The sequence below is a fragment of the Crotalus tigris genome, unplaced genomic scaffold (genome assembly GCF_016545835.1).
Source record: "Crotalus tigris isolate CLP2741 ecotype Arizona unplaced genomic scaffold, ASM1654583v1 scf7180000017781.746583, whole genome shotgun sequence".
Taxonomy (NCBI): Eukaryota; Metazoa; Chordata; class Lepidosauria; order Squamata; family Viperidae; genus Crotalus; species Crotalus tigris.
In genome coordinates this window covers 623,657-649,912 of record NW_024096631.1, presented here as the reverse complement: position 1 = coordinate 649,912, position 26,256 = coordinate 623,657, and the positions used below count along the sequence as shown (strand labels likewise).

The 26,256-nt window shown below is 36.2% G+C and overlaps 1 protein-coding gene across 3 annotated transcripts in view; it reads left to right on the top strand.

The window, feature by feature from the left end:
• ATG7 (autophagy related 7) overlaps window positions 1-26,256 on the top strand; it is an 89,583-nt gene that overhangs the window by 34,764 nt on the left and 28,563 nt on the right. For all 3 annotated transcript variants that reach the window (XM_039342251.1, XM_039342253.1, XM_039342252.1), the window contains one exon: window positions 15,707-15,829. In XM_039342251.1, coding sequence (XP_039198185.1) covers window positions 15,707-15,829 — 123 coding nt within the window. The remainder of the gene's footprint in view (window positions 1-15,706; window positions 15,830-26,256) is intronic.

The window sequence follows — 26,256 nt, the reverse complement described above, 5'->3', positions numbered from 1 at the left end:
GTAGATATAGATATGTCATAAGAAGAATGGGGATACCACTGTTTTTTGGGTAGGAGGGATGAAGAGAATTTCATTAATTCATCTATATTAAGGTCAGATTGAACATTTGTGAATACTTAAGCTTTGACCAGCTGGGAGGCAATGATTCTGGAATTTTGAAAACAGGCCAGAAAAAATGTAGATGTGACTTTGCTTATGACACAGAGAAAGGTAAAGACAACATGAAATTATATATTCATGCAATTGTGTGTTGTAGTCTTGGGAAATGGAGGGCTGGTAGTTTTGAAAGCCTCCTAAATTGAGAATCCTGTGTTGAGTAAATGAGTAACACATTTTTGCCTTTGAGAACTTAAATTACTAATGCTCTTTCTTTAAAAAAAAATTCTTTTATGTTCTGAGGTTTTTAAAAGCTTTCAGATGTGTGAATTAGATAGTTATTTATGTTATTGGCAAGTATACAGAGATATAGATTACCAGGGTTAAAAACCTGGGGTGGAGAGTTTGATTCTTTTGGCTTTCTCCTGTACCTTCATTTCCACATAACTATGAAACAATTTGTCACTGAGGGCTTTCTTAGAAGAACTTTGAAGCATAGAGAGAATAAATCCCTTCTTTCCCTTTCTTCTTTTTAAAGCCAAAGTTCCTTTGATAAACCTTGTTTGGAATATTTAAAGCATCACATTGTTATGAACATGTAATCTAATTCTCTTTAATTAAAGTTGGAGAAAAAGTTTTAATTTTCAGGCTTTGGAAAGCTAGTGTTCAGATCATTAATCTTTAACAAGAAAGTCATTGTTTACAACTTACATATGTCTGTAAGACAATAATAGGATATTTTTTCTGATGTAATTTAGAGAATTATAACTGGAAGAAAGAGAGGAAATCCCACTTTTGGGGTATAGAAGAGAAAGGGGAAAAAAATAAATCAATTGAATATGTAGATCTTTTGAGCAGAAATTGATTTTTACAGGGGAAGTTGAGAATAGCTATGAAGTTGATGAGACTTTTCTGTGTAAAATGATGTTTTGAACATAAGGGGTTATTCTATTGTGATTGTACATCTGTATTGCCTCTGTCATTTATCCTTTTATAACAGTCAGTCTTTATATAATTATAGTTTTATAATAACCAGTTACAGTGCTAATCAGTTACATTGCAGAGCTGATGTAATGTTCTAATTTTCTCTTCTGTCTGGTTTGACACAGTAAGCTATGTGACAGCTTTACATGAACTGTGCAATGAGAGGATAAACACTGTCTTAAATCATTGAAGCTGAAGTTGTCATTAATTGGCTTTTCTTGTACGTTTCTTTCTGAATATGGATTTTTGTTTCTTAACGGGAGGGGCTCAAGGACTTCCCAGTAAGATCCTTTCTTCAGTTCAGTCATTCACGGAAAGACAGCAGCATTTAGAGAATACAGGTGTTTTGTACACAGGTAGTTCTCGACTTACAACGGTGATTTAGTGACTGTTCAAAGTTACAACAGCACTGAAAAAAGTGACTTATGACCATTTTTCACACATACGACCATTGTAGCATTCGGATGTTTGACAACTGACTCACATTTATAACTGTTGCAGTGTCCCAGAATCATGCGAGACCCTTTTATGACCTTCTGACAAGCAAAGTCAATGGGGAAATCAGATTCACTTAACAACGGTGTAATTAATTTAACAACTGCAGTGATTCACTTAACAAATGTGGCAAGAGAAGTCGTAAAATGGGACAAAACTCACCTAACAAATTTTTCACTTAACAACATGAATTTTGGGCTCAATTGTGTTTGGAAGTTGAGGACTACCTGCATTCCTAAATTTTTGAAGATCTGCTGTTTTTGTTTTATATATGTTTATATTCCACCTGCAAATAACTCAAGGTGCCAAACATACCTAATACTCTTTATCTCCTTTTATTTTTCACACAATAACAACCCTATGAGGTGAGTTGGGCTGAGATTGACTGACTCAAAAAAACCCAACTAGCTTTCATGGCTAAGGCGAGTTTAGAACTCACAGTTTCCCTGTTACTAGCCTAGTACCTTAACCACTTGACTAGACCAAACTGTCTCTGTTTCTAAACACTTATTTTCTAACTTTTTCTGGTTTGGGTTATATCACAGGTGGATGAATCTGTTTAAACGTTTCCTTACATCCATGGTCTTCTTACTATTTGAAATAAATAGTATTGAATGCAAACATTTTGTGGTATTACAATACATAAATATACAATTTGACTTGTTAAAAGTATATCAAATTTCAAGGCTATAATTATCTCAGTTACGGAACAATCTTCTCAAAATTCCTGGAGCCATCTTATTTCAACTTGATAAAATTCAAGAATGCTTTGAGGTAGTCTGATGGAGGAGGAATATTCTCTATTTTAAAATTTGTGTCTTTGATATTGGAATGGCTGCCGATTATATAGATTATATTTCATGTTTATATGGTTTTATGATTTTATTTTCTAATTTGTTTAAAATAGTGAACAGTAAATTCCATTAGCATTTAAGCTATACTATTTAAAGTTAAGGTCTAGAAATCTAGACTCTATCTTAACATTTGTTCCAAAAGAAGAAATGCTGAATACTTTTGTACCAACAAAATTTATAGATTTTTTTTTCTGAAAAACATGTTCTTTAAAAATAAATAGGTCTTGCATATTTTCCTAACCCATTTGGTATGACTAGATATTTCTGTCACTTTCCTTATGAGAGCTTTTTATGTTTCTTTATTTTTTCTCAGTATAATAAGCATTTACATTTATTATAAGCTATTGCGATAGGACGCAACTGGCCAATACAAGCCCACCTGCTGTGCCCAGAAAGAGTCATCTGACTCCTGAGAACCAATAAGGGAAAAGATGGGGTTCTGACAGGGTTGGATGGAAAATATTGGTATGGCATTTGTGAGAGAGTTGGAGTCTGGGATGGAGGAGTGACCTCAGGCAAGGTTAGAAATTGAGTGGTTTGGTTTTAGTTAGAATTGTGTGTAGTTTTTATTTTATTTTATCATTTTATCCTGTGTGTTGTATGAAGAACCCTGTCTTCTTCAGGTATCTTTGATAAAGTTGATTTTTGTTCAACTCCTGGAATTAACCAGTTGTTTTTTCACATGGGCCTCAGCTTAGTTGAGCTTCTGTCTACCAAACAAACTTTTTTTGTTTGTTTTCCCCTTTGGAGTTTAGCCAGACCCAGGGTGGGGTGAAGATTTTCTCTTCAATCGTCTCCTGCTATGGAAAGGAGAAACTGGTTTATAGTGAAAGGCTGGTGGTAGCAGGGAGACCTATTTTTCCAGTCACTGTTCACTCACAGGTGCGGTTACCTCATAACTGAAGTACTTAGAGGAGGGTCTAATTCAACCCTAAGGGCGCACATTTCCTTTATTTCAGCTACAAAGGGCGTTCTACTGAACACATGCAAATAAAACGATAAATTTGCAATTAGTTAACTTCAGACACATAATGGATAAATTCCAAATTAATATATATATATATATATTAAAGGAACAATTATGATTCAAAATAAGGATTCATAGCTTGTCAATTATTCAGTCTGCCTGTGCTGGTTTTGCAACCCCGAGCTCGTATATTCTACTGTTAAAGCAGATATTATATCTATATCTATCTGCATTGTAGAGCTAGAGAGTTCCCTATATTTTTCATAGCATAAGCAACAGAAGCCTTGATCATTTATATAGATCTGAGTGGGATAAGTATTTATAGAGAAGAATATTTTTTTAAAAAAAATAACAACAGTGTGACCTGCCTTGACATTCACAAAAGAAGAAAGAGTTATAAATTTTAGGGAACTCAGCTAGGTAGCAGCTCTTAGATTGGCTAGAAAAGCTAAGCAGCTTCAAACCTAGCTAATTGTTAGACAAGTGGTAACCAGGCTGCAGGCTAGTCAGCGTAGTGAAGAACATTCTGGAAGAACCCCCTTCTGCATTAGTGCCCTGAAAATTACATGCCCATGTTGTCACTAAGGAGGAAACCACTTGAAAAAGAATTACTTATGGAATACTATTAAATAAAGCATAAACACATTTGTATACAATTATAGTTAATTTACTTATAAAAAAATTAGCCTGATTTTCATTAAAAATAACCTTAAAACAGGATATAGCAATACAGACCAATGAAACAATATGAAATAGCTTCAGTTAAACGAATCAGCCAAGAGCAACAACTGTAATATATTAAATGCTGCAGACTGATGTCAACCATAAGAGTTACTCTCTTTTTCAGTTCTGTTGAACGGCGAGATACCTGCATTCTTATTGTAATTGTTAATAATTTTGGTATGTTTATTTTAATATGAGCTTACTCTTGAGCTTATGGTAAAAAGTTTGCCTAAAATCATAAAAAAGTGTCTCTTGATGCAATGTATGCAGAATGACTGTAAATAATTTTTGATTGCTGTGAAATTGTTTCTGGCATTGTCCGTGGAAATTTCCCAAGTAACTGAGAAATTTCTAAACTTTAATTTTACTAGTGTAGACTCTGAAGGCACTAATCCTCTTATGAAATTACTGCCAAATTTGAGAAGTATTTGTTAATATGCAGCTTATTTTTCAGATCTTGCAACATCAGTTTCATTCCAGTATCCGAAAAAGCATAGTGCCAAGCTTTAAAAAAAAAAAGGCAAACGAAACATTCTGAAGCTGAAACAGGAAAAAAAACCATCATAAGAAAAAATGTAAATCATTTGAGGTTCTTAGATTAGTTTGTACCTGATACAGAGAATGGATACAGGTATCTTGTCAAAACACAAGCCTCATTTTTATAATCAGAAAAGTTTAAAAACAGATAAAAGTATTAGCATAGTTAACTGTAGAATTTGATCCGCAAAATGTGATGGTGACACTAATTTAACAGGTGGCATGCCACGTTCAGGAATAGTTAGGTTATTGAATTGATCTCCCGCACATGTCACCCAGATTGTCTCTGGACAGCCTTGTGAGGTATGTGGGGGTGGGAGGGAAAGTAGAATCCTCCAGTGGGTTAGTTCTGTTGACTGCAAGACATTGAGGGATATGTTGCTTGCTCCCTTTTTCATTGATTAACTTTGTAGTAGATCTCTACTTGTTGTGATTCAAAAACTTGTTGCTCCCTCAGGATTTCTCCATCAGTTTGGCACGTTACATGTAATTCTTGCTTACTGTTTGAGGATGTGATGGTGCTGAATGAACGGTACTTACAAAATTCCTCACATTTCTAGCCATCATGGTATTCCTTTAGTAACGTGATTACATCCACCCTAGACTTTCAATGCACATGCTGCACAGTCTATCCCTAGCCCTTATTATGGTCCTGCACTGCTGTCTATCCCCTGGCCTTCTTATTCTGTCCATCCTCTGGCCTCCCCTCACTCACATGTGGCCTGCACTGGGTCTCCCCAGGCATACCCCAATTCAAGCATGGCCTGTACTAGACCTCCAGGACCTCTTCCACCCCCAGTCCCACGTAGCACCTTCATGCTTGGACTCCTATCATGTCCCATTTAACAAACCACATGTCTTGAGGTTACAACAGCAACCAAGTCTCTCAGGTTACATAGCATCACACTTTTTAGTGGTAGCAAGCTGGTCCCAACTGCCATCATAACCTCAGGATTACATGTTTATTCTCTTACATTGTTGCCTGTGGATTTTTGAACTGATTCTTATCATTTTGGGGTTTTTTTCACATTTCTGTTAGCCGTCCTTACCACATCCCTGGCTCCAACAAGAAATAATGCTGAGTTGAGTTGAGTTCACAGATGGCTTTAATCAAGGAACGTTCTAACATACATAACAGCAAGCAAAATTAGCGTTGGGAGCAATCGCCTCCCAGCACCTTACATAGATGTTTCCCACCTAATCCCACCCCCACCCACCTAACCAGCATCTGGTGTGCAAAGTAATATGAGCAGCAAGGCAGAACGCCCTGCAGCGTCCAATAGCGACCTGCCTTCCCATACAGCCTGCGGTCATCCTGCTGGAATGGGCAGGAACACACTCTAGGTGGGGTCTCTCACCTGCGAAGTGTCAGGAACATGGCCGGTATCCAGCTTCAGTTTCAGACTGGCCAATTGAAACCGGGTCTGCACTGGCTGGGTTGGCTGGGGTCTCGTTTGTGGCCATGATGCTGTCTCGGGGGCCACCTCCCAACGTGGCCATAAGGGGGGATCCTAGAACCCAGCCTCTCCAAACCTTATTGAATTTCTGTAACTTGATTTTTTTCATAGACATCTAAGCCAGTCATTTACTGCCATCACTACAAAACTTTCTTCCACTTTTGAAAAACTGCTACATTTTTAAACCTGGAAGAAAGCAACAGAGATGTTCTGGGCTTGAATGTTAAGATAAGGCAGCCAAGAATGCACCACTAAATATAGAGTTTTCTTCCACTCCCAGGCTTGTGGCAGAATCCAGCATCTTTCATAGGACTGGTTTCGCTTCAGTTTTCTTTCTTTGCCCCATAGGCTCATTGGAGTCCTTCAGTGGGCTGCAACCCATTTATTCTGTTTGACTGTTATTTTGTGGATAGTTTCTACAGAAGTATTTGGTTGCATGTACTGCAAGCAGTAGCAAAAGTAACTAAAGATCAATCTTTGCGGGATATTCTTTTCAGTAAAAATGTAAAATGTCTTCATAAGATTATTGTATTATTCAATACAATTATTCAATACAAGTATTCAATATGAATTTGTGCAAAGCCTAAATTGGTGAGACGAGAGCCCATGGTTATCATGGAAGAGGAAGCAATTTTATAAACATGATGGCTGAGAAAAAAGCAGCCAAATTTTTTTTTAGCTTGAAAGGCAGAATGTGGGATTGGTTGGGTGGGTGGGTGGGAAGGTGTCTTGTATACTATTAAACACAAAAATTCTTGACAGATGATTCTCTGCAGTAAAACTAATTAGTTAACCTTCCAGAGTTTACATGAAATCTTTACAATTTGATGTGTGAATGAAGTTCAAGATTAAAATTGGAAAAGTGACTAGCGTTTGAACATTTAGATGGTAACTGCGTGTAGAGGGATTTACAATAACAAAATAAATTCTTGAATTTAAAAACCTCATGTATTCAAAAAAATGTAAGGGGGGGATGTGGATGTGTTAATTTGGGTCAGTAAACTAAGAGGTTGCCCCGTCTGCCAGCATTGTCACCTCCTTCTGTGGTGTCTTATTCTCATCCCTTTAGACCATTTATGAACAACCACTTTATGGCCAGGGAGTAAAAATTATTTTTGACTCATAGCGCACGACCAATGATGATATCACCATTGGGATAAGGCTAAAATTTTAGGCCTGTTTGGTGGTGGGTGGGTGAGGGGAACATTGGAAGGTTCAGAAGAAATTCAGTATCAAATAAGTGTTTTAGGTATAGCAGAGGCTTTACTTGTTACTCTACTTATCTGAAAAGATTTTTTTCCAAATAATTTTGACTTTTAATGTTGGAAAAATATGTTAATGGAGGGAAATGTATTTTTCTGTCTCATTTTCCTTTGGGCATGAGGTGGGTGGAACATCTCCTGCAGTGAGGAATTAATCACAGCTTTAACCATCATGGTGGTCACCATCTTAAAGGCTTTCACCAACCAGGAAGGATAGGAATTTACAAGTAGTTGCATTGATAATATTGAGGGCCTAGTCCACTTTATGAGGTCCAACCTGATTGAACTGTTCCCAGATAATTAGGCAGGATCTATCCCAGGCATGCCAGATGGACCTGCACCACGTTCTAACTGGGAACTAATACAAGTGACTTTGTCAGGTGTTGAGCAAATTCCTCTGAACATGATCATCCAAGGCCTCCTGGCCTAGGAAGGATTGCATGATTCAGAGCAGGATGCCTGGGCAACATTCTGTGGATGTAATAAGGATGGAGAAATAGTAATGTTTTGCCACTTTTACTGCCACAATATAAGCCTTGATAGCTGCTCTAAATCATGTCAGGTTGGAATAATCCCTCATTTTCCTACAGTGGTGCTGTAGGTGTCTTTTGACTCTTCAGAACACAAAGCTCCTCCCTGAATCACTGGGAAAGTTAGGAGCAATGGGTCACGGAGGCTGCATGGGCATGATCCTGTCCAAAGCCTCAGCTGTTCTCTGGTTTCAGGTCATCACCAGGAATTTGGTAGGATTGTGTAGTAAGGCCCTCAGGATAGCCCCAGTTCCCTCTGAAACCTACTCAGGTCCATCTGTTGCCCAGGGCAGACCACCCAAATGGGTCTAGCCTCCCTGTGGAGGAGGGCAGCATAAGAGAATATGAAGAAGAGAAGGGTGTGATCTGACCATGATAAGAGGGAAATCGACACATCTCACATCAGGCCATGTTCCCATTGCTCTAACAAGAAGAACATATCCAGTGTGTCCTGGGACAGACCTGAGATGATCTGGGATATGCCCATGGCTGCCAGGATAGTCATGAATTCCTGAGCTGCTTCCAAGGCCAAGTTCAGGAGTGGGAGATTGAAGTCCCCCAGGACCATAAGACGGGTGGAGCTGTACTGCTAGCCCTGAGATGGCTTTCAGCAGCTCAGGCAGGGAGGTTTGCTACGTGGCAGGGAGGATGGTACAGCAGCAACACTCCCAGCTGATCCTGTGAGCCCAACTTCAGAGACAGTGTCTCACAGCCGGAAACCTGGAAAGCAAGGCCAGAAGAGATTCTTGGATAACTATTGTTGCTCCATCTCACCTACTCTGGGATCTCAGCTGGTTCCAAACCCTAAACATGGTTGGACACATCTCCCAGAAGGCAGCCACCCCCCTCTCCCTGAGCCAGCCAAGTGTCAGTGATGCAGGCCACATCAACCTGCTCTTCTTAAATAAGGTCTTGGATGAGGGGAGCCTTATTATTAACCAATCTGACATTCAGCATCAGCAGCTGAACCGTAGGGCATTTGAGGGTATGCTGTAAGGAGCTAGGTGTAAACTCGGGTCCAGAGTACACTACCAGTTCTACAAATTGGCATCTTCTCTTGTGACAGAAATAAGCTATCATTTCATATAGAGCTATTACATAAATCATTTGAGTCTTGCTTTGCAGAAATATAATTGTAAACCTTTACCTATTAATAGGCATGCTTTAGCAAGTTACAATAATCCATGAAGCCATATTGTAACTGGTTTGCCTTTGAACATTGTCAGGTGTGAAGAATCATGACCATGCATTAGGTTTCAGTTAAGCTGACTGATTTTCATGCCTATACATAAGAATCTAGTGAAACATTCAGTACTAAATTGGTGTTAGACAAGAGTTAATGGAATTGAAGAGAGGCTGGACTTGGACTGCTTGTGGGAATGTAATGACTCTAGACTCATTCCTCTCTTGACTCCGCCCCCAGACTCTGCCTCTCCCTCTTCTACACATGTAGAGTAATATGTACTTGCAATACATATTACAATAGTTTAATGTTGTGTATGAATCAGACTTCAACATATCACAATTAAATCAAACCATAGTAAAGTGATTTGTGAGCCCATTCAATAACTGTTTGTGATTATCTTCACATAAAACCAAGCTGAAAGAGATCACATTTTTAATTAAATGTGAATGTTTGTTATGCAATTGGTTCCTATTTGTTATGGTTGAATAATTCCTCTGCCTTGATTGGCTGTAATTCTGGTTCTCATACTTTGGCTTATCCATTCTATGCTGAATGGAGAGGAAAATATCAGGGAATGATGTCTTGGCCATGATTATGATGAAAACAATAAACAATGCACTGGGTCCCAGGTCTGGAAAGGTTGAGTAAAAGCGAAATTCCTGCCTAAGGGCTGTATTTTCTTAATCTATCCACCATGGATGGCATGAATCTTTTTTTTCCACAGGAATAATGAACTGAATGCCTATGCCAAGAAATGGAGCCAGCATATGGCTCTCTTGGGAACACAGCAAGCCAGAATGACACAAATGAATGATATTTGAAACATATAAAGTGTTTTGCATTCCAAAAGTGGAAATGAGATGGAGAGAAGTGTCAATTACTTGGCAAATTAGTTTACAGTAGGCAGCTGTTTTTGGTTGACATCAATCACAGCACGGAAATAATCTGCCTTACCTCTCAGGATTGACAATTCAGAGCATTTTTGTGGCATTAGAAATCAGCAAAATGCTTTCACTACTGCTGCAGATTCTCTTATACATATCAAATATTCCGGCTTTCTTAGAAATAGATTAATAACAGGAAGTTTTCATAGTTGCATCATATTCATTGGTTGTTTTTATTTAAAATAGTAATTACAGAATAATGAAATAGTTCTAAATCCACATGCTAAAGAAGTACAGCCAAAAATGATGCCATTGCTTGTTTTTGGTCTTTCAGCACAAACCCATCCTCTTTCCCTCCCTTTTTCCTGTTTGTACCAGGCCAGCTGTTCATTTCATCAGTTTTAATTTTTTATTGCTATTATTATTGATTGTGTGCACATTTGCAACTATAATAAATATTGACACAACTTGGGCCTGATAGATATTTGATTAGGGGAATATATTTAATGAAATGCCGAGTGACTATAACTATTGTGAAAATATTTGGAAATCTTTGGTATGTTCAGTTGGAGAGGTTCATACATTGCCATAATGTGATTGATGAACTGAAACACTGTCATTTGTATCTGCATCTTTTTGATGAGATTTTCACACACTTGCTGGGAAAAAGGCAATCTAAGTTGTTTTCAGCCATGCTGCTCAAGAGGAAAAGCCTTGGTTTTCAGCTAAACTGGATTTGCAATTGTATTATGTGAATACATCTTATAGCTTGTTTGACTAATTATATTAAAAACAAGCCATGGTTGGGCACAGCATGTGAGTGCAGGCAATGTGCTGTAAGCAAACTAGCCCCTCCGTGTCTAGTAATTGCTGTAATTATTAGGTAATGCAGCTTGTTTCCAGCTAATACAATTAATCTGTATTTTGTATAATTGGAATTATAGTTCAATTACAAGCCTGAGTAAAGACTATTGATAATTTTATGGGTTTCTCTTGAAAATTATAGAAATCTTTAGTGTTTTATTAATAATTGTACAATTATAATAGTCAGCATATTTGTAACATCAGAGTCTTTTTTATTCACACACACACAGGCTTACTTTACCTTGTTTGGAACCTTCTAGGGCTTAGGAGCCTCACTCTTGAAACATATCATGTGAATAAGCACAACTTTCACCAAACTCCTTCAGTTAATTTTTAGTAGCCATTAATGATTTGCCTGGGGATTTTTTTTACATATTTCCTTTAATCTTCTCTCAGCTTCCTTCAAAACTCTTTACCGTTCATGAAGACATCTTGTCTCCCATTCATGTGATGGAGGACCGAGTTATGGCCCTAAGGTTCTGTTTCACTTCTGGAACAGACTTTCTTCTTAGATAGGCAAAAAATATTGCTTTAAAAAAAAATCTTGGTGAAAGTCACAGTCATTGTCATGCCCCACTAGCAGGTTCACTGCATTCATTCTACTCATTCTACTTATGTTCAAGTCACTCTCTGGGAGTAAGCTTTTAGAGTTTTATCTGTTGTATTCTTCCAAGCTTCCTGCCATGTCCTAGGTATCACATAGGCTGGCTGCTCTCCTGTCTCTGAATTTTCCAGCTCATAGAGAGTTCTCACATTTCAGCTGCCCTATTGTTGGCACTGAGGAAATTACTCTAATAACCCTGTACTGTCTGATTCCAACTAGGTCAAAAAGAAAAATAGTTCAAAATTATGTGACATTTATTTTATTGCCTAGTGCCCAACATTGTTTCCATACGGTACTTCAATAAAAATATTTTTTCTCCATACAACAGAGGTTTTAGTTTATTTGAATACAGTGTTCAAACCTCATAAAAGAGACTATACTTTTTCATATCAAATAATGTTGTCCAAATACTTTTATATATTTAGATGAATATATAATTGGAATCATATTCATTTGGAATTTTATGGAAAATCCATACCTGAAGATTATATTTCTGATGTTTCCCTAGTGTCTGATGTTGTCATCTGCTGTTCCTTCAGAAGGGTTCCATTCTTTTAGTCTACTAATGAGTAGGATGGCATATTCATATGGTCTTAAATTTCAGTAGTCCACTCAAATGTAGCAGGATATGTTAGTGCTATCATTGACAATCTTAATTACAATGCTTTCAGTCCACCACTGAATCTTATCTGTGAAGCATCATGGCACATGAACTCAAGCGTCTCACGTTTTGAAAGGTATCCAATACCTCTCACGGCAGTCTTAATGTCAGTCTGTCCAGATTATATCAGACAATTGTGTGGGAGTCTGCTATATAATCAAGATGGCAAAAAATCCACCCCTCTTTTTCACTTTACTTTGCAGATCTCTATTGGCTGTGTCTTCCCTTCATCTTCATCCTGGCAAAGGATGTGCTGAATATTCTAGGCAAATGGTATACCTATTGGAGAGATCTGTAGGCTGACATTTTCATTGCTGTCCCCTCAAATATCAAGGAAATTATTCAGTGCAAATGTTCAAAATTTTATAAGCATCTGTTAAAAGGCATGTATGGGTTGCCTTTCCTTTCCTTTGACTAGCAAAGGAACTGATGGATCCAAAAAGAAGAAAGTGTTCCTTGACCTAAGCTTGTAACAGTAAAGTTTTTTTTTTTTTTAAAGAGAGAGACAAGAGGAAAAAAGTTCCAGAGAACAACTATCAACTAAATGCATTTTTCTATTAAACCAAACAGGCCTCTGAACATCTGCTACAGGAATAATATATTTTGGAGCAAATGCAGGAGTATTTTTTCAGGAGTATTAGCAAGGCAAAATTAAGGTATCAGAAGGGACATTGAAGTAGTTTTGTAAAATAAAGAGGGCAGTTGATAGGCAATTTCTACCAGTGAAAATATTTTTAAGTTCAGTATGCAAGAGTCATTAACCAGCTTGCCTTCAGAGGTTGTGGGTGCTCCAACACTGGAGGTTTTTAAGAAAAAACCAGATAGTCACCTATCTGAAATGGTAGAGTCTCCTGCTTGAGCAGGGGTCCCTTCCAGCTTCATTCTGATTGAGTGAATCAAATCATATTTGAAATCTCATTTGTATGAAATGAAATGATTTTAAGTATGGCTAGATTCCAAGCACCAGGAAGCATCATGGGACAATAATATTGCAGGATCACCTGAGAATAATTGTTTAAACTCTTAAGGGATTATTACTTCACTATAGAGAGAGAGAGAGAGACGATCCTGAATCCAACCCTGACATTATTCTCACTGTTCCTTTTCAAATTCTTCACTGTGTTTATATATATCTTCAGAGTTTAAGCCAGATTTCCTACTGTTGGCTAAGATGCTAAAGGTTTGAATGTTTCTATTGAAAAGGGCATTTCTTCTTATGCCGGATGGCTTCAGATTTTATCATACACAACTGTAGAGATTTTCAACAACTGTGAAAGTTACTTTTCGAAAATCCCCAATGCTTAAACCTTTTTATACTTTCACATGGCTTCTTGGATGTAAACCCCTCTATTTGGTCTACATAGACTTTATACTTACTTTGCTTTCAGTGAATCATTTTTCAGTGTAATGTACATCTTAAGATGTTGTTTTCTATGATTCCTGTACATCTTAACACCACAATCTGGCCAATGTATTATGTGTTTTGTATTGTGATTTTGAACAGAATAAATCATATGATGCTTTTGACTGATTGGTAACTGGAAAAGCCAAGGCATTGATTCAAGTTTGTAAATGTAGTTCAGTATGCCACAGAAATTGCTGCTAGAAATTGCTGCGCACCTACCTGGGTCGTTACCTACCTTTTGCCATGACCCCTAGTATTATTTTTTTCTATGTAACATGTACCAAAATAATATCAAGAAAGGAACAGACAGGCTACACTTTTAAAATCAAGTTTTGGTGGCAAAGGGTGTTGTGGCATCATTATGTCATTGAGTAAGTCTAGGATTTTCAGATTGGCTACTGAAGAGTTATTTTATTGGGGGGCTTAAGTCTGAAAGGTTTCCAAGCCTCCCTTTTATTTATTTTTGTCATTTGTATATATCCTTTAGCCTATAAGGCTCTCAGTTTGACAGGAATTCTGGACTGCAGGTTGCCAACCCGTTCTTGTTAAACATTCCCCAAAGAGTTCTCAATTTAATGCAGTCATGTGCTAGGAGCCATTTGTTCTAATCCTGGATCTTTAAAAATGAAATTTTTAAATTTTAAAAAACTTTGTCTTTGTTTCTTGGACTGTCTTTTCCACTCTATGTGCACAATCTTTTTTATAACCACTTTCAAGGCTTTCCTAAAGACAAATGCTTTAATGAAGGCCTAATTTACACTGCCCCTCATAATTCTCTGTTTCTGCCAACATCAATTTGTGTGTGTGTGTGTGTGTGTGTGTGTGTGTGTGTTGTCTGTCTTGTCTGTCTCTGCAGATAAGAACAGTCTCTGCTCTATCTTTGGAAGAGCTCTTTACCGTACTGCTTGGCTCTGCTCTCTGAGGATAAAATGGATGGCTATTGTGATAAAACTACTTTAATTGTATTTTGCTTGTCCTGGTAGCAGTAGTAAGCAGTAGTTTGTTATCTAACAGGCTCTGTACCCATGATGAGAAGCCCTAGGTGGAAGGGGGTGTTCTGGGAAAAAAAGCAGATTTAATGAGAGTATTAAAAGAGACCAGCCTTATATTAGGCTTATTATATGCTAATAAGAAGCCGTCCTTCCATTGTGAAAATTAAGATAAAAACAGAATAAGTATCAAAATCAGTATTACCACATCCTGATTTAATCTTCTATCTTTTACATGTTTATTTCTGTAACTCCACAAGAAAACGAACATACCCTGTTAACAGTTGCTTGCAAGAAAAAGTTACAGTTCAACCTTACTGTAACATTTCCTTAATTCAATATTTACATTTCCTTTAGAATATTTCAGTAGCAATTCATACAGACAAATATATTCTTGAATTATTAACCTATTTGTCTTTACTTGGTTTTGCTGCCTCTTTATTCTTGCTATGCATACATATGATTAGAAGCCTAATATAGAATTTCTAATGTACCGGTATTACAAAATTGGCAAGTGGCATTGGGTTTGTCTCTAGAATTTAACAAATGATACGAAGATTTTGGAGTATCTTCTTTGTATCCTCTGCTAAAAAAAACCTCTCATTCCAATGTGAATATGCTGGGAAGTTTCTCTCTCTCTTTTATGAATGATTTCTCTTAAAGTGAAATTCCTCGTAATTCACTGATTTTAGCAATGCCAGGCCTAAAGAAATGGGCAATCAAAGATTGTTATTGTATAATATATTGTCCAATAACCACCAAAATATGACTGAATGTTAACGTATTGACATTTCACCATATACAGAGAATGTGAATGTGTTTTGTTTAAGCTAAAGTGAAAAATCTTGTATCATAGTTAGTCACTGAAAATGTTTCATTCAGATTAGCTAAAATAATGCAAGTTTTATAAAGCTATCACCCCAGAAAAGAAATTGTATTGCTTGAAAGACTGCTGGATTTCACAAGTGGATTTGATTAAGTCTGGATTAGCTGTTCATTTGCTGTGTTTCCTCAAAAAGATGGGATTCATAACACCATTTATTTAAATGGTATAAAAAAGAAGTTCCGTGATTCTGTTAGCAGAAACACAAATATTTGTGTGTTGTAAATAGGAAGCTGCAATTTCTTACTTCGTAAATTTATATTAAGAACTGATCCTCGTATAAGTATAAATAATTAATATTGTTCTTTGTGCTTTCTTCTGACAGGTTCTTGATCAGTATGAAAGAGAAGGCTTTAATTTCCTAGCAAAGGTTTTTAATTCTTCCCATTCGTTCTTAGAAGATCTTACAGGTTTGACTTTGTTGCATCAGGAGACCCAAGCTGCTGAGGTAAGGTACTTCAAGTATAAACAAAAGAAAATTTATTGCTGTACAACTTCATTAATTAGTAACAACTTAAGATGGGGCTTTTTTGGAAGAATATTACTGATTTAATATTTTCACATAATTTGCATGAATCAGATTCATGCAGCAATTAGAACTCATTTTTCCTTAAAACTCCATCAGATTATTAAACCACGTATCCACCGCCCACAGAGGATTCAGTTCACTATAATATTAAAGTTAAATAGAAAACAGTTTCTATTTAATTCTACATAGATATATGCAGTTATCTATTTATAAGGTCACTAGAAGTTGAAAACAATTTGATGGCACATATTCAATGAGTCAATATTGGAGTGAATATAAAGTATGACTGAAGGAAAAATTTGCTAATGATTTTCCTGGTGCTATTATTATGGCAAAATATTGCATTTACTTGTTAACTACTATCAAAGTAATTGTTATAGGATAAAGTGGCATTGTATTTCTGTTTTTAGTTTTGCAAAGGCTAGTTTATTTTAGCAACTAAAAATGTATTACCTTTCCTATTTAAATTTATTAGTCACCAAACTCCAATGGATTTTGTATGTTACAACTGTGTAATCCCATAAATTAACTGTACTGTGTCTTCATAACTTACCTACTGTCTTTTCATCAGTGTACATAGCATGATGTTGTTGTCAAGCTTCAAGAGAATAATAGATACATGATGGAGGCATATGCTGTTTTTGCAGGGAAAACACAAAATTTTCATTTTTTCATCTCAAAAGCATCATGTTACCTTTGTTTCTGTGCATTGCCCCCACCCCACATTTCCATGCATTCCAAGTGCACAATATAAGTAATAACTTCATCTAGTGTGGCACATTCAGTGTTTCCTTTACTTCAGGGGTGTCAAACTGCCGGCCCGTGGGCTGGATGGGTCATGCGGAAGCCGCACTTACCCCAGCTCTGACATTGGGAAAAAAGTTGTGATACGTCATGATGTCACATAATGCAATGAGTTTGACACCCCTGCTTTACATAATCAAGGTGTATCTTACCTCTGTGTAAGCAAAAAAAATCATCTTATTTAGTCAGGTTGCCCTTATTAATTAAATGACTAATTGAAAGATCAAATATATTGTTTTTATGTGGTTATTAAATATGATTACATAAAAATTACTATCTAGCCTGCATTGTTCTTGGATGACCCTAATCTTGACCCTAAACTGTCATGTAAGGATATACAGATTGAACTCTTGATACATTTATTTTCAACCTATGCAAAATATAAAAATGTATCCTCAGATATCCTGAAAAACATTCCAAGTTGGTTTGGAAGATGCTGTGTTTCCCTGGCTTCTTTCCATTATGTGGTACATGAGTAAAGTCAATGTTGATTAATTTAAACCATGATATCAGTGCCTCTGATGCTAAGGAAAATGAACTTACTAAAAGCATATGGCTGGCAGATATCGGAAACTGGTAGATGTCCACCAATTCCTGGACTAAGATGCCGGGTGAGCTGCTTGGAGTGTTTGGAATATTGAATGATTATGGATTGGCCCTAGTTGACAGTGTGTTCTCTTCTTTCTTCTCCTTTATGTTATTGGTCCTGTTTTGGTATTAGTCATTGAGTCTCAATTTGTGAACTGGACATCCATATAGAATAGATCAAATAAATTAATAAGTATATCTCCAGACCACTTTTCAAGTTCTTGTATGAATACTGTTCTTCAGCTAGTATACTATGTGGGGTTTCTCAGAGTAATTTTTTGTTTGAGCATTTGCAGAATTCAAAAGTCCTAACACCTGCCTAAGCTTATCAAGTCCTACTTTCAGCTCTGAATAGCTTTTAGGTCTCTTATAGTTTATTATTAGAGCCTGAATGTGGTCTTGGTATAGACCAAAATAAACTATACTTTCTCTTTTTCTGATCTGTTTTGGTGAAGTTATTTTCACTGAGGTTTCACATTTCTGTTACAGGAAATAGGTTTGGAGTAAAGACCAGGGAGCCATTATTAGAGTGCATTTTTTCTCCTCAAAACATGGGTAGCTACTGCTTTTTTTCCACAGTTTTATGACTCATGAACTGCCTGGCTGTTTAGTTTTAAAGTCTGACCTGTAAGAAGCATTGCCTTCTCTGAAAGAGTATCTGTCTTTTTATTCATCTACATGTGAGAGAGGTTCTAAAATCAATTCCATTTATAACTAGTAGTACAACATTATGGTTAGTTTGAATGATTACAATCAAACTTAACCATTAGGCATTAGTTAGTACTGAATAGCTGTATCCTGTATGTTTGTTCCCTCCCCCCTCCCTCCCTCCCTCCCTCCTTCCCTTTTTTCCTTCCTTCCTTCTTTCATTCTTTCTTTCAAAGTTATATATATTAGGATTTACACTAAGCTTTAGTAAATATTGTAACAGTCTGCAGTTAACATGCTGTGATGGACTGGGATCACCTAACTAAATAAAAATCACCAAATATGAATTACACAAGCTAAACATTGAAGTGCAGTATTGTAAAAGGGAATAATTATGTATGAGGTACCTATTAGTGTTATTGTTTGTAGTTGGGTTTCATTAAGTTATCCCAATGTCAGGCAATCCAAATTCTATGTCCTCCTGATATTGCACCTGGAGTGCCACTAATAATTGACACCATAATCAACAATTTCTTCCATATTTTGCATTTTTTGTAGGATTATACTGTATTCCTTTCCCATTCCTTGTCTTCAATATCACTCTCTCTTGGGATAGCTACATCAATAACCCAAACATGGTTCTTTTCAGGGACAGTAATGCCTAGTGTATTATGTTCCAAGTATTGATCAGTCTAAATTTTAAAATCCCATACAAATTTTGTTCTATCATTTTCAGTGACTCTGTGATTTCATGTTTCCAATAATTCATTCTATTTTTAAATAATACTTTTACATAAATATTGAAGTAATATCTTCCCAATATCCTCATGCATTATTATTATTATCCTTGAGAAATGTCCTATTTGTCCCCCCCCCTGTATTTTGCTACATAGTCTAAAAGAGACTTACTGTAATTGGACCAGTGTTAACATTTTAATTTTACTCTCCTATATTGCCAGTATCCCTCCACTCATTTTTAGCAGGGGTGTCAAGCTCGCGACGTCGCGTGACGTGTCATGACATATCATGACTTTTTTCCCATGGCCGGCAATGGGGTGGGCGTGGTTTCGTCGGGACGCATCTGGTCCACGGGCCGGCAGTTTGACATCCCTGATCTACTGCTTCTCAAGTGAACACTTTTTAACTGGGATTATATATATAGAACTGCAGTTCTTTTTCATATGATAACAAAGGTAAATGGTATTAAAAGTAATGTATTTCCTAGGAAAACTGAACCTAGCAGAGAGGATAAAAAAGAGAGAAAAACCTTTGAATTGTAGTGCTGAGGAAAACATAAAATTCCTTGGACTGGGAAGACAAATAATTGAGTACTAGATGAAATAAAATCAGGCTGCTCTCTGGAAGCACTAATAATGAAGCTAAAGCTTAGATATTTTTGACACATAACACGGTAGCAACTGTCATGATGAACAAGCTTGATTCATGGAAAAAATAAGACAATTGAAAAAAAGATTGATTGAAGTCAAGATGGCTAGATGCTGTCCATCATGATGATACAAGCACAGCCTAACTCAAAGAAGCAATTATTGTGTGATGGACAATCATAGTGAAATTATATTCATTCATTGGCTGAAGAATCAAAAGTGCCTAAATTTTAGTTCAGTAAGAATTAGTTTAGTAGGAATAGAGATTTTGCAAAACCTATAAATAAGATTTGTGACAAAGCTATTATGGAATTATATGGTCAAAAGTCCCCAACTTTCTACTTTGAGGCAGATTCCTCTGTAATATTCTGTTCCATGAATATTTCATCAGAAAACATTTGACCTAGCATGCAAGGACAGAAAATGGCTTGCTGGGTGAATATAAATAATCACGGTATTTACTATTACAATTAAACATATGTTTCACAGAAAATTTTAAAGGCATGCATGTTACTACAAACCTGTCTTTTTTCATAGGCTGTAAGATATTAGAGAAGACTGGCTATATAGGCAAGTTAATAGTTCTGAGGGAGACAACAATTCACCAGTCATTTAAAACCAGAGTCAGAAACTAAGTTATATTTCACTCACAAAATTCAGGCTCAAGTCGGAGTATCAAAGTCCATATTCCTGTCTGCTCTTGGGACTTGGGACCAATGCCAAGCTTTGGGAGAACTGAAACCCACCAGCTAAATTTGGTAGGGAAAGACTAGATCAGTGGTTCTCAACCTGTGGTCGGGACCCCATTTGGGGTTGAACGACCATTTCACGGGGGTCGCCAAACAACGCAGTCCGCCATTTTTTTCCCCTTTTCCTTAGCTGTGCTACTCCTTTTTATTCTTTATTCTTAACTCTCTTGAATAGAGTCTAATTCTATTGGCTTTCAAAAGCCAATAGGAATTGTCCAGGCTGTCTCTGCCCTGCTTAGCCTGCCAAAAGTCCCATTCTGCAAACGGTGCTGCACCAGTTGAGTAGTTCTCGACTTACGACCGGTTGAGTAGTCCTCGACTTACGACCGGTTAGGGGTCACGGCATTAAAAAGGTTGAGAACCATTGGACTAGATAGAAGGATCCATTTTGCTCAATGAGGTAAATTTGACACTGCTCCCTTTCTCTGTCCCTTGATCTCTGTTTGTTCCCTCTGTTTAGAGATAAACAGTTCTCAGCTTTGATCTGCAGATCTCAATTTCATGTAACTTGGTTTGTAACTGATACTCATAAATAGACCATTTACCTGGAGGCAACATCAATAAAACTTTATAATTGCTCGTATTCTTTTGGCACTAAAATCATTTTAATGTGACCATGTTTTAAGTTCATATAAGCAGCTTTTTAAAATAAATTCATTTGAATCAATTGCAAAAGCATTTGCTTAAAATATATTTCCTTGTGAAGAATGTGTGATTTTTCATGTTGGTTGTTGTTTTTTATGGCAGGTTCAATTACAGTAAATTATAAATTACAGTAAATTATAAATAGCTTGTTTGAGAGTAAGAATTGCAACAACAAGTAAGAATTACATCATATTTGTTATAATTAAAAACATAAATTATAGAACGGTTTATCAACACACAAATGAATAATTTTATGGTATCTTAAGCCCCTGTAGGACTTTGGAACTGGAAGAGAAAGTCATAGTTTCATTTGTACAAATTATTTCCAGATGTCAATTTCATAAACGCATAATATCATTTCTATGAATTATTCAAAGCAAGTCTGCATCTTGTAAACTGAGTTTTTAAAATAATAATTCTATATGAATGTCATTCAGTGTTTAAAGTTGTTTTCTATTCATACAAGATTAATTATGACACTTAAGAGTATTTTAATTATTCACATCACACCATGAAGTTCCAAAATATAGTCACGTATGATATATATGTATGTACATATGTATATATTCCCATTTTGTATGTACTTAACCTAACAGTGATTTTTGGGGGAACTTCATAATATCATGCTATTATGATCTAGTTGTCCTCTGCATTGTGTTTTCCTCCTATTCTCAAGAGAAATGGAAAGTAAGATTTTGGTAAGTCACTTTCCCTGCTCCTTCCTCTTGCTGTTTTTCATAGAAAAGGCTAACAAAGTTGTTATTCATCTTCACAATCGTGACTTTATTGTGAGGGTATCCCTACTATAAACAGAAACAGTTCACCTTGTTGCGACAGGGAGAGTTTGTGGATGAGTCTTTGAAATAAATACTCATATACTAAAATACTCATATATGTACCGTGTCCAGTAATATGATCTTCATGGCATACAGTTGTAAACTCTGTTACTAGTTATTTAATACTTTTTTTATACAATATTTGCATTTTTCACTGATATAATTGTGTTTAATGTGAGACAAAAAATTCTACTGAATCAGTATTCAAAATAAGGAAAGTAGCAAATGATTACGCAAAGTCCATTAACAATGAACAAATTCCCCAAGAGGCGGAATGGAGCAAGCTTCAGATTACACAAGAAGAATGTGGCTACTTAATTTAAAAATGTATCACAGAGCATCATCAGATGTAAAAGTTCCCTGCAAGCGGTAGCCACTGCAGTGGGAGAAGTAAGAAGCTGGGAGTGGTTTGTGAAAATGATAATCTCTTTGAGTAATGAATAAATGAGTAGCTTGGACCTACAAATAAACTGGTAAGAATGAGCATAAAAGTAGCATAAATATTTTCAATTTAGTTTCATCATGGAAAAATAAGTCCTGTTCTATGAACTAGTTTCAGTAATTTGGTATTTCATATGACAATACCTTTATTCTTATTCTTCAAATTATTGGCTTGGTAGAAATTAGTCTTCTGGCTGTGTGGAACCTTTAGGGACAGCCTATTTAGTTTGTGGTCAGTACAGCTAAGTTGAGCAATTCTTTTGGACAACTATTGCACTGAAATAAAACAAGATTGTAGAAACTATGATTATAAAGTTAAAAGATGGAGAACAAGCCAACCACCAGACCATAGCAAATGTTTGGAAGCCAAGTGGAACAATGCCAGCTAACAATGCAAAGCACAAGCTGTTTGAAAAGTGAAATGAGTACTATTCGATAGGACATTTATAAATAGATCTTGTTTTAAAAGAGAGAGGTGATGAGGAAAAAGTAAATAAGTCTAGAAGCAAAGCTTTCCTGCATGGAATGATCCCCCCTTTTCTTGTTATTTGTAATAGTAAATATAGCTTGCTTAATTTTTTTCAGTATCTGTGTAAATCTTGCAACTTTTTTTCAGTCTCATTGTGACTTTTGGGCAGTAAAAAAACTAAGAATGGCCAAATGTCTACCTTTAACTTTATCAGATAACATGTTGAATTAGGAATATTCAATATACAAATCAAATATAATGGAACCTTAGACTTGCAAAAAGTGACTTAGACCACAAAATCCAACAAGAATCGAAACCAAATCATTTCTGGGAGATGGTTGTCCAACCTCCCTTAGAATACATCCTACATAAAGGAACCTACATATCTGATTCTATTTTGTTCTATAACACAGGTTATATGCATACAACTTCTTTCCTATGTTGTTAGAGCTTTTTTCTAATGAGTTAAATATGGGGTTTTACTATTTAATATCACTTGTTAAGAATAATAGGGCAGATAGGAGACATTTACAAGCTCAAATCATAGATATTTGTCAACATAGTAGTCAGAAAGGATGCCTGTGCTGTGTATTTAGTTCACAACCATTTTCCTATGATCAAAGATCAGGATATTCTACTGTGTTATTCCTGAGTAAGGAAATCACCAGAGGAACTCTTGGGGGGGGGGGGAGTTGCTCCAATTCCAACACCTGCACTTGTAAATTCATGCTTGCTGTTGACTACTGCATTTAGAAAGCCATTTTCATGTGGCAATTTAAGTCATACTGAAGTAAATAATGGCAAACTGGAAAGCAAGAATGTTTTGGGATCAAAAAGACTCCTACCAGCAAATAATTTCTTAGGTTCACTTTAGGTTTTTGTTGATTTAAATCAAAGGAGTCTTAGAGAAGTGTCAGATGATTGAAGAAGAACAAATATGCCCATCCTTTGCAATTAAAAGGGGGGAAAAGTGGATCCCAGTAATTACCAACCAGGGAGCCTAACATAATAAAGCAGGTAATATGCAACCTTTTGCAGCCAGTGCCATGATTGCTAAGGCATGTTGCTAAGAGTTATGTGGTTTTGTCAATAATGATTCAGATGCATGCTGCCTTCTTTGACAAGTAAAATCACTAGAAAACATGGAGAATGCTGTGTTTATAATCTACATCAGTTTCATTTGACATTCTTATTATCACATTATTAAATGTGATTTGAATGGCACTAAAATAAACTGGATCCACAATTGACTGGCTAACAGCACTCAGAGGGTCAACATCAACTTGGAGAGCAGTAACCAGTAGGGTCCTGCTGGGATCTGACTTGGTATTATTCAACATTTTTATTAATAGTCTGGATAATGGAACTGATGTGTTGCTTATCAAACTTGCAAAAATGTACAGATGAATGTCTGTCATCAACTAGGATGACAGAATGAAATTGCAGTCTACTCTGGGCAAGTTGGAAGTCTGGAATGAGAGGAAAAATATCTGCAATAGAAAACAATTTTGTTTATTACACTTAGGGAGGAAAAAATGCAGCCCACATGTACAAGATGGGATATTCATGGCTTGGAAGCAGTACATTTTTGAAGGACATGGTGACAACAATATGAATACAACACAATAGTGTGAGACAGTTGCTAGGAAGCCTAATGTAGTTAGAAAAAGCATTGTATTAATAATATGTGAAGTCTCAGTTCTTTACTCTAAACTACCACATTTGAATTACTGTTATGATTGTGGCATCACATGTCCTGAAAATAATTGATAAATTCAAACAGGTTCAAAAGAGGAGTGACAAAGATGCAAGATACAGAGAAAAAGGCTTAAGGAGACACATGGTATCAGATACACAAAAGGTGCAGAAACAATAGGTCCAGGTTACAGTTATCTAGATTTCAAATATAAAGAAAATCTTCCTAATGGCAATAGCTGTGCAACAGTGGAATACTCAGTTTATGGTGACTGTGGGTTCTCTATCTCTGGAGTTTTTTAAGTGGATGGTGGACAACTGTCTTTTGAGGATTGCTTGATTTTCTTGCACATTTCAATAGGTTGGAATGATCGTCTTGTGGCCCCTTCCAGATCCACAATTCTATAATTCTATCGATACTCGATACTCTATTTTCTGTAATGGCCAGGCAGATGCCACAAGAAAGTTCACAAAAAAGCATGAATTCAGTGCTCACTCCCATTGCTTTTCAATGCTTTGTACTTAAGGATCGTGCTGCCAATATGGGTAGAGGCAAACTTGTCTCAAGGAGTCATGGATAGTCCTATACTGCACTGATACTCTTTTAAAGTCATCCTGGTATGGTAGCAAATTGCATCGTTTAACTAAAAACGTAGCTTTGACAGAATTTTTCAGTTTCATGAGTCTCCTATACAGTTTTCCCTTTCCAGGAGCAGTTGTTTCCAGATACGCCCCCCCCTTCCTGTCCTGCAATCAGATTTTTTTAAAAAAGAGAAGTTACATTACATAGAAGGGAAAAATATTATCTCTCTTCAGCTGCTGGTTGATGATAAAAACTTTTCTGGCCTGGAGAAGAAATGTAAGAATCAGAAGGAAAACCCCAGAAAACTATTTTTAGTTTTTAGGGTGGAGGTTCCCATACATACATTAAAATATATCTCTCTGTCCTGATTTTTTAAGATAAACTAAATGTTCACCAGCGTTGGAAAATAATCAGGACGCTTATCCCTCTCTATGCTCTATGCTATCACTGGCCAAAATGCTAACCCTTATCTTTCCCTCCCACTCACTGTTTCACATATTATATTTGTACTGTTAATTTAAAAAGCAGTTTGAGGATTCTCATAATTTTGCTGATGCAAAAATGTTTCTGCATTTTTTCATATATTAAATGGCTTACAGATTTTATGTTTTCAAAATAAGCCAATAAAATCTTAATATTAAATAATGCCTTCAACCTTAAATTATGTACTCAATCATTACAATATTTGCTTACATAAAATAAGATAGTTTTAACAAAGACGCTCAAGGCTTAAGTAGAAGTTTAAATAGAGTAATGTATTACATGGAAACTATGTTTATTTCTACTGAAAATATAGCCACAGCTTGCAAATACAGTGATTAAAAAAAAAACATTTTCCAAGTAATGTGCACACATATAACTAAGTTCCAAATGCCTGACAACCAAGCATGCCAGAGTGAGAGTAATGCTGGCAAAGCTGTATGAGAGAAATTTATCTGAAACAACAACAACAACCAGCTGCATCTTCCTTTCTCCCTCCCTCTCTCTCTGCAACCATTTCGCTTAGTGACCATTTTACATCTAAGGAACTGATTGCGGTTGCTTAACTAGAAGAGGTGTCAGATTTTTGTTAATGAATTGCAATTTAGTTAATTTCTGGTTAACTAAATAAAATAAAATAAAATCACAGTGTGATTTTAATATGCTTTATATATTTTTTTATCTTAGAGAAATGACTGTTTCTGATGTGTAATTCTCAAAGTCTTGTTAATTATAGTTTTAGGATTTGACTTTTATTTCGTATTTTGAGATGAACAACAGGTTTACTAACAGTATATTTAAGACTAGAACATAATGTAAATTTCAAGTCTTCCAACCAAATATTTTCCTATCGATCCATTTATATATTGTAACCAAAACTTTTTGTCCATATCATCATACATTCTTTCACTTGTCCTTCTTCTGTCTCATATTCTTATTCTTTCATGAGATTACATAGCTGCGGTATGACCAGCTAGTTTGTGTAGTAAGGAGAGAAAGCAAGTATTCTTCTGTCAAACTTTG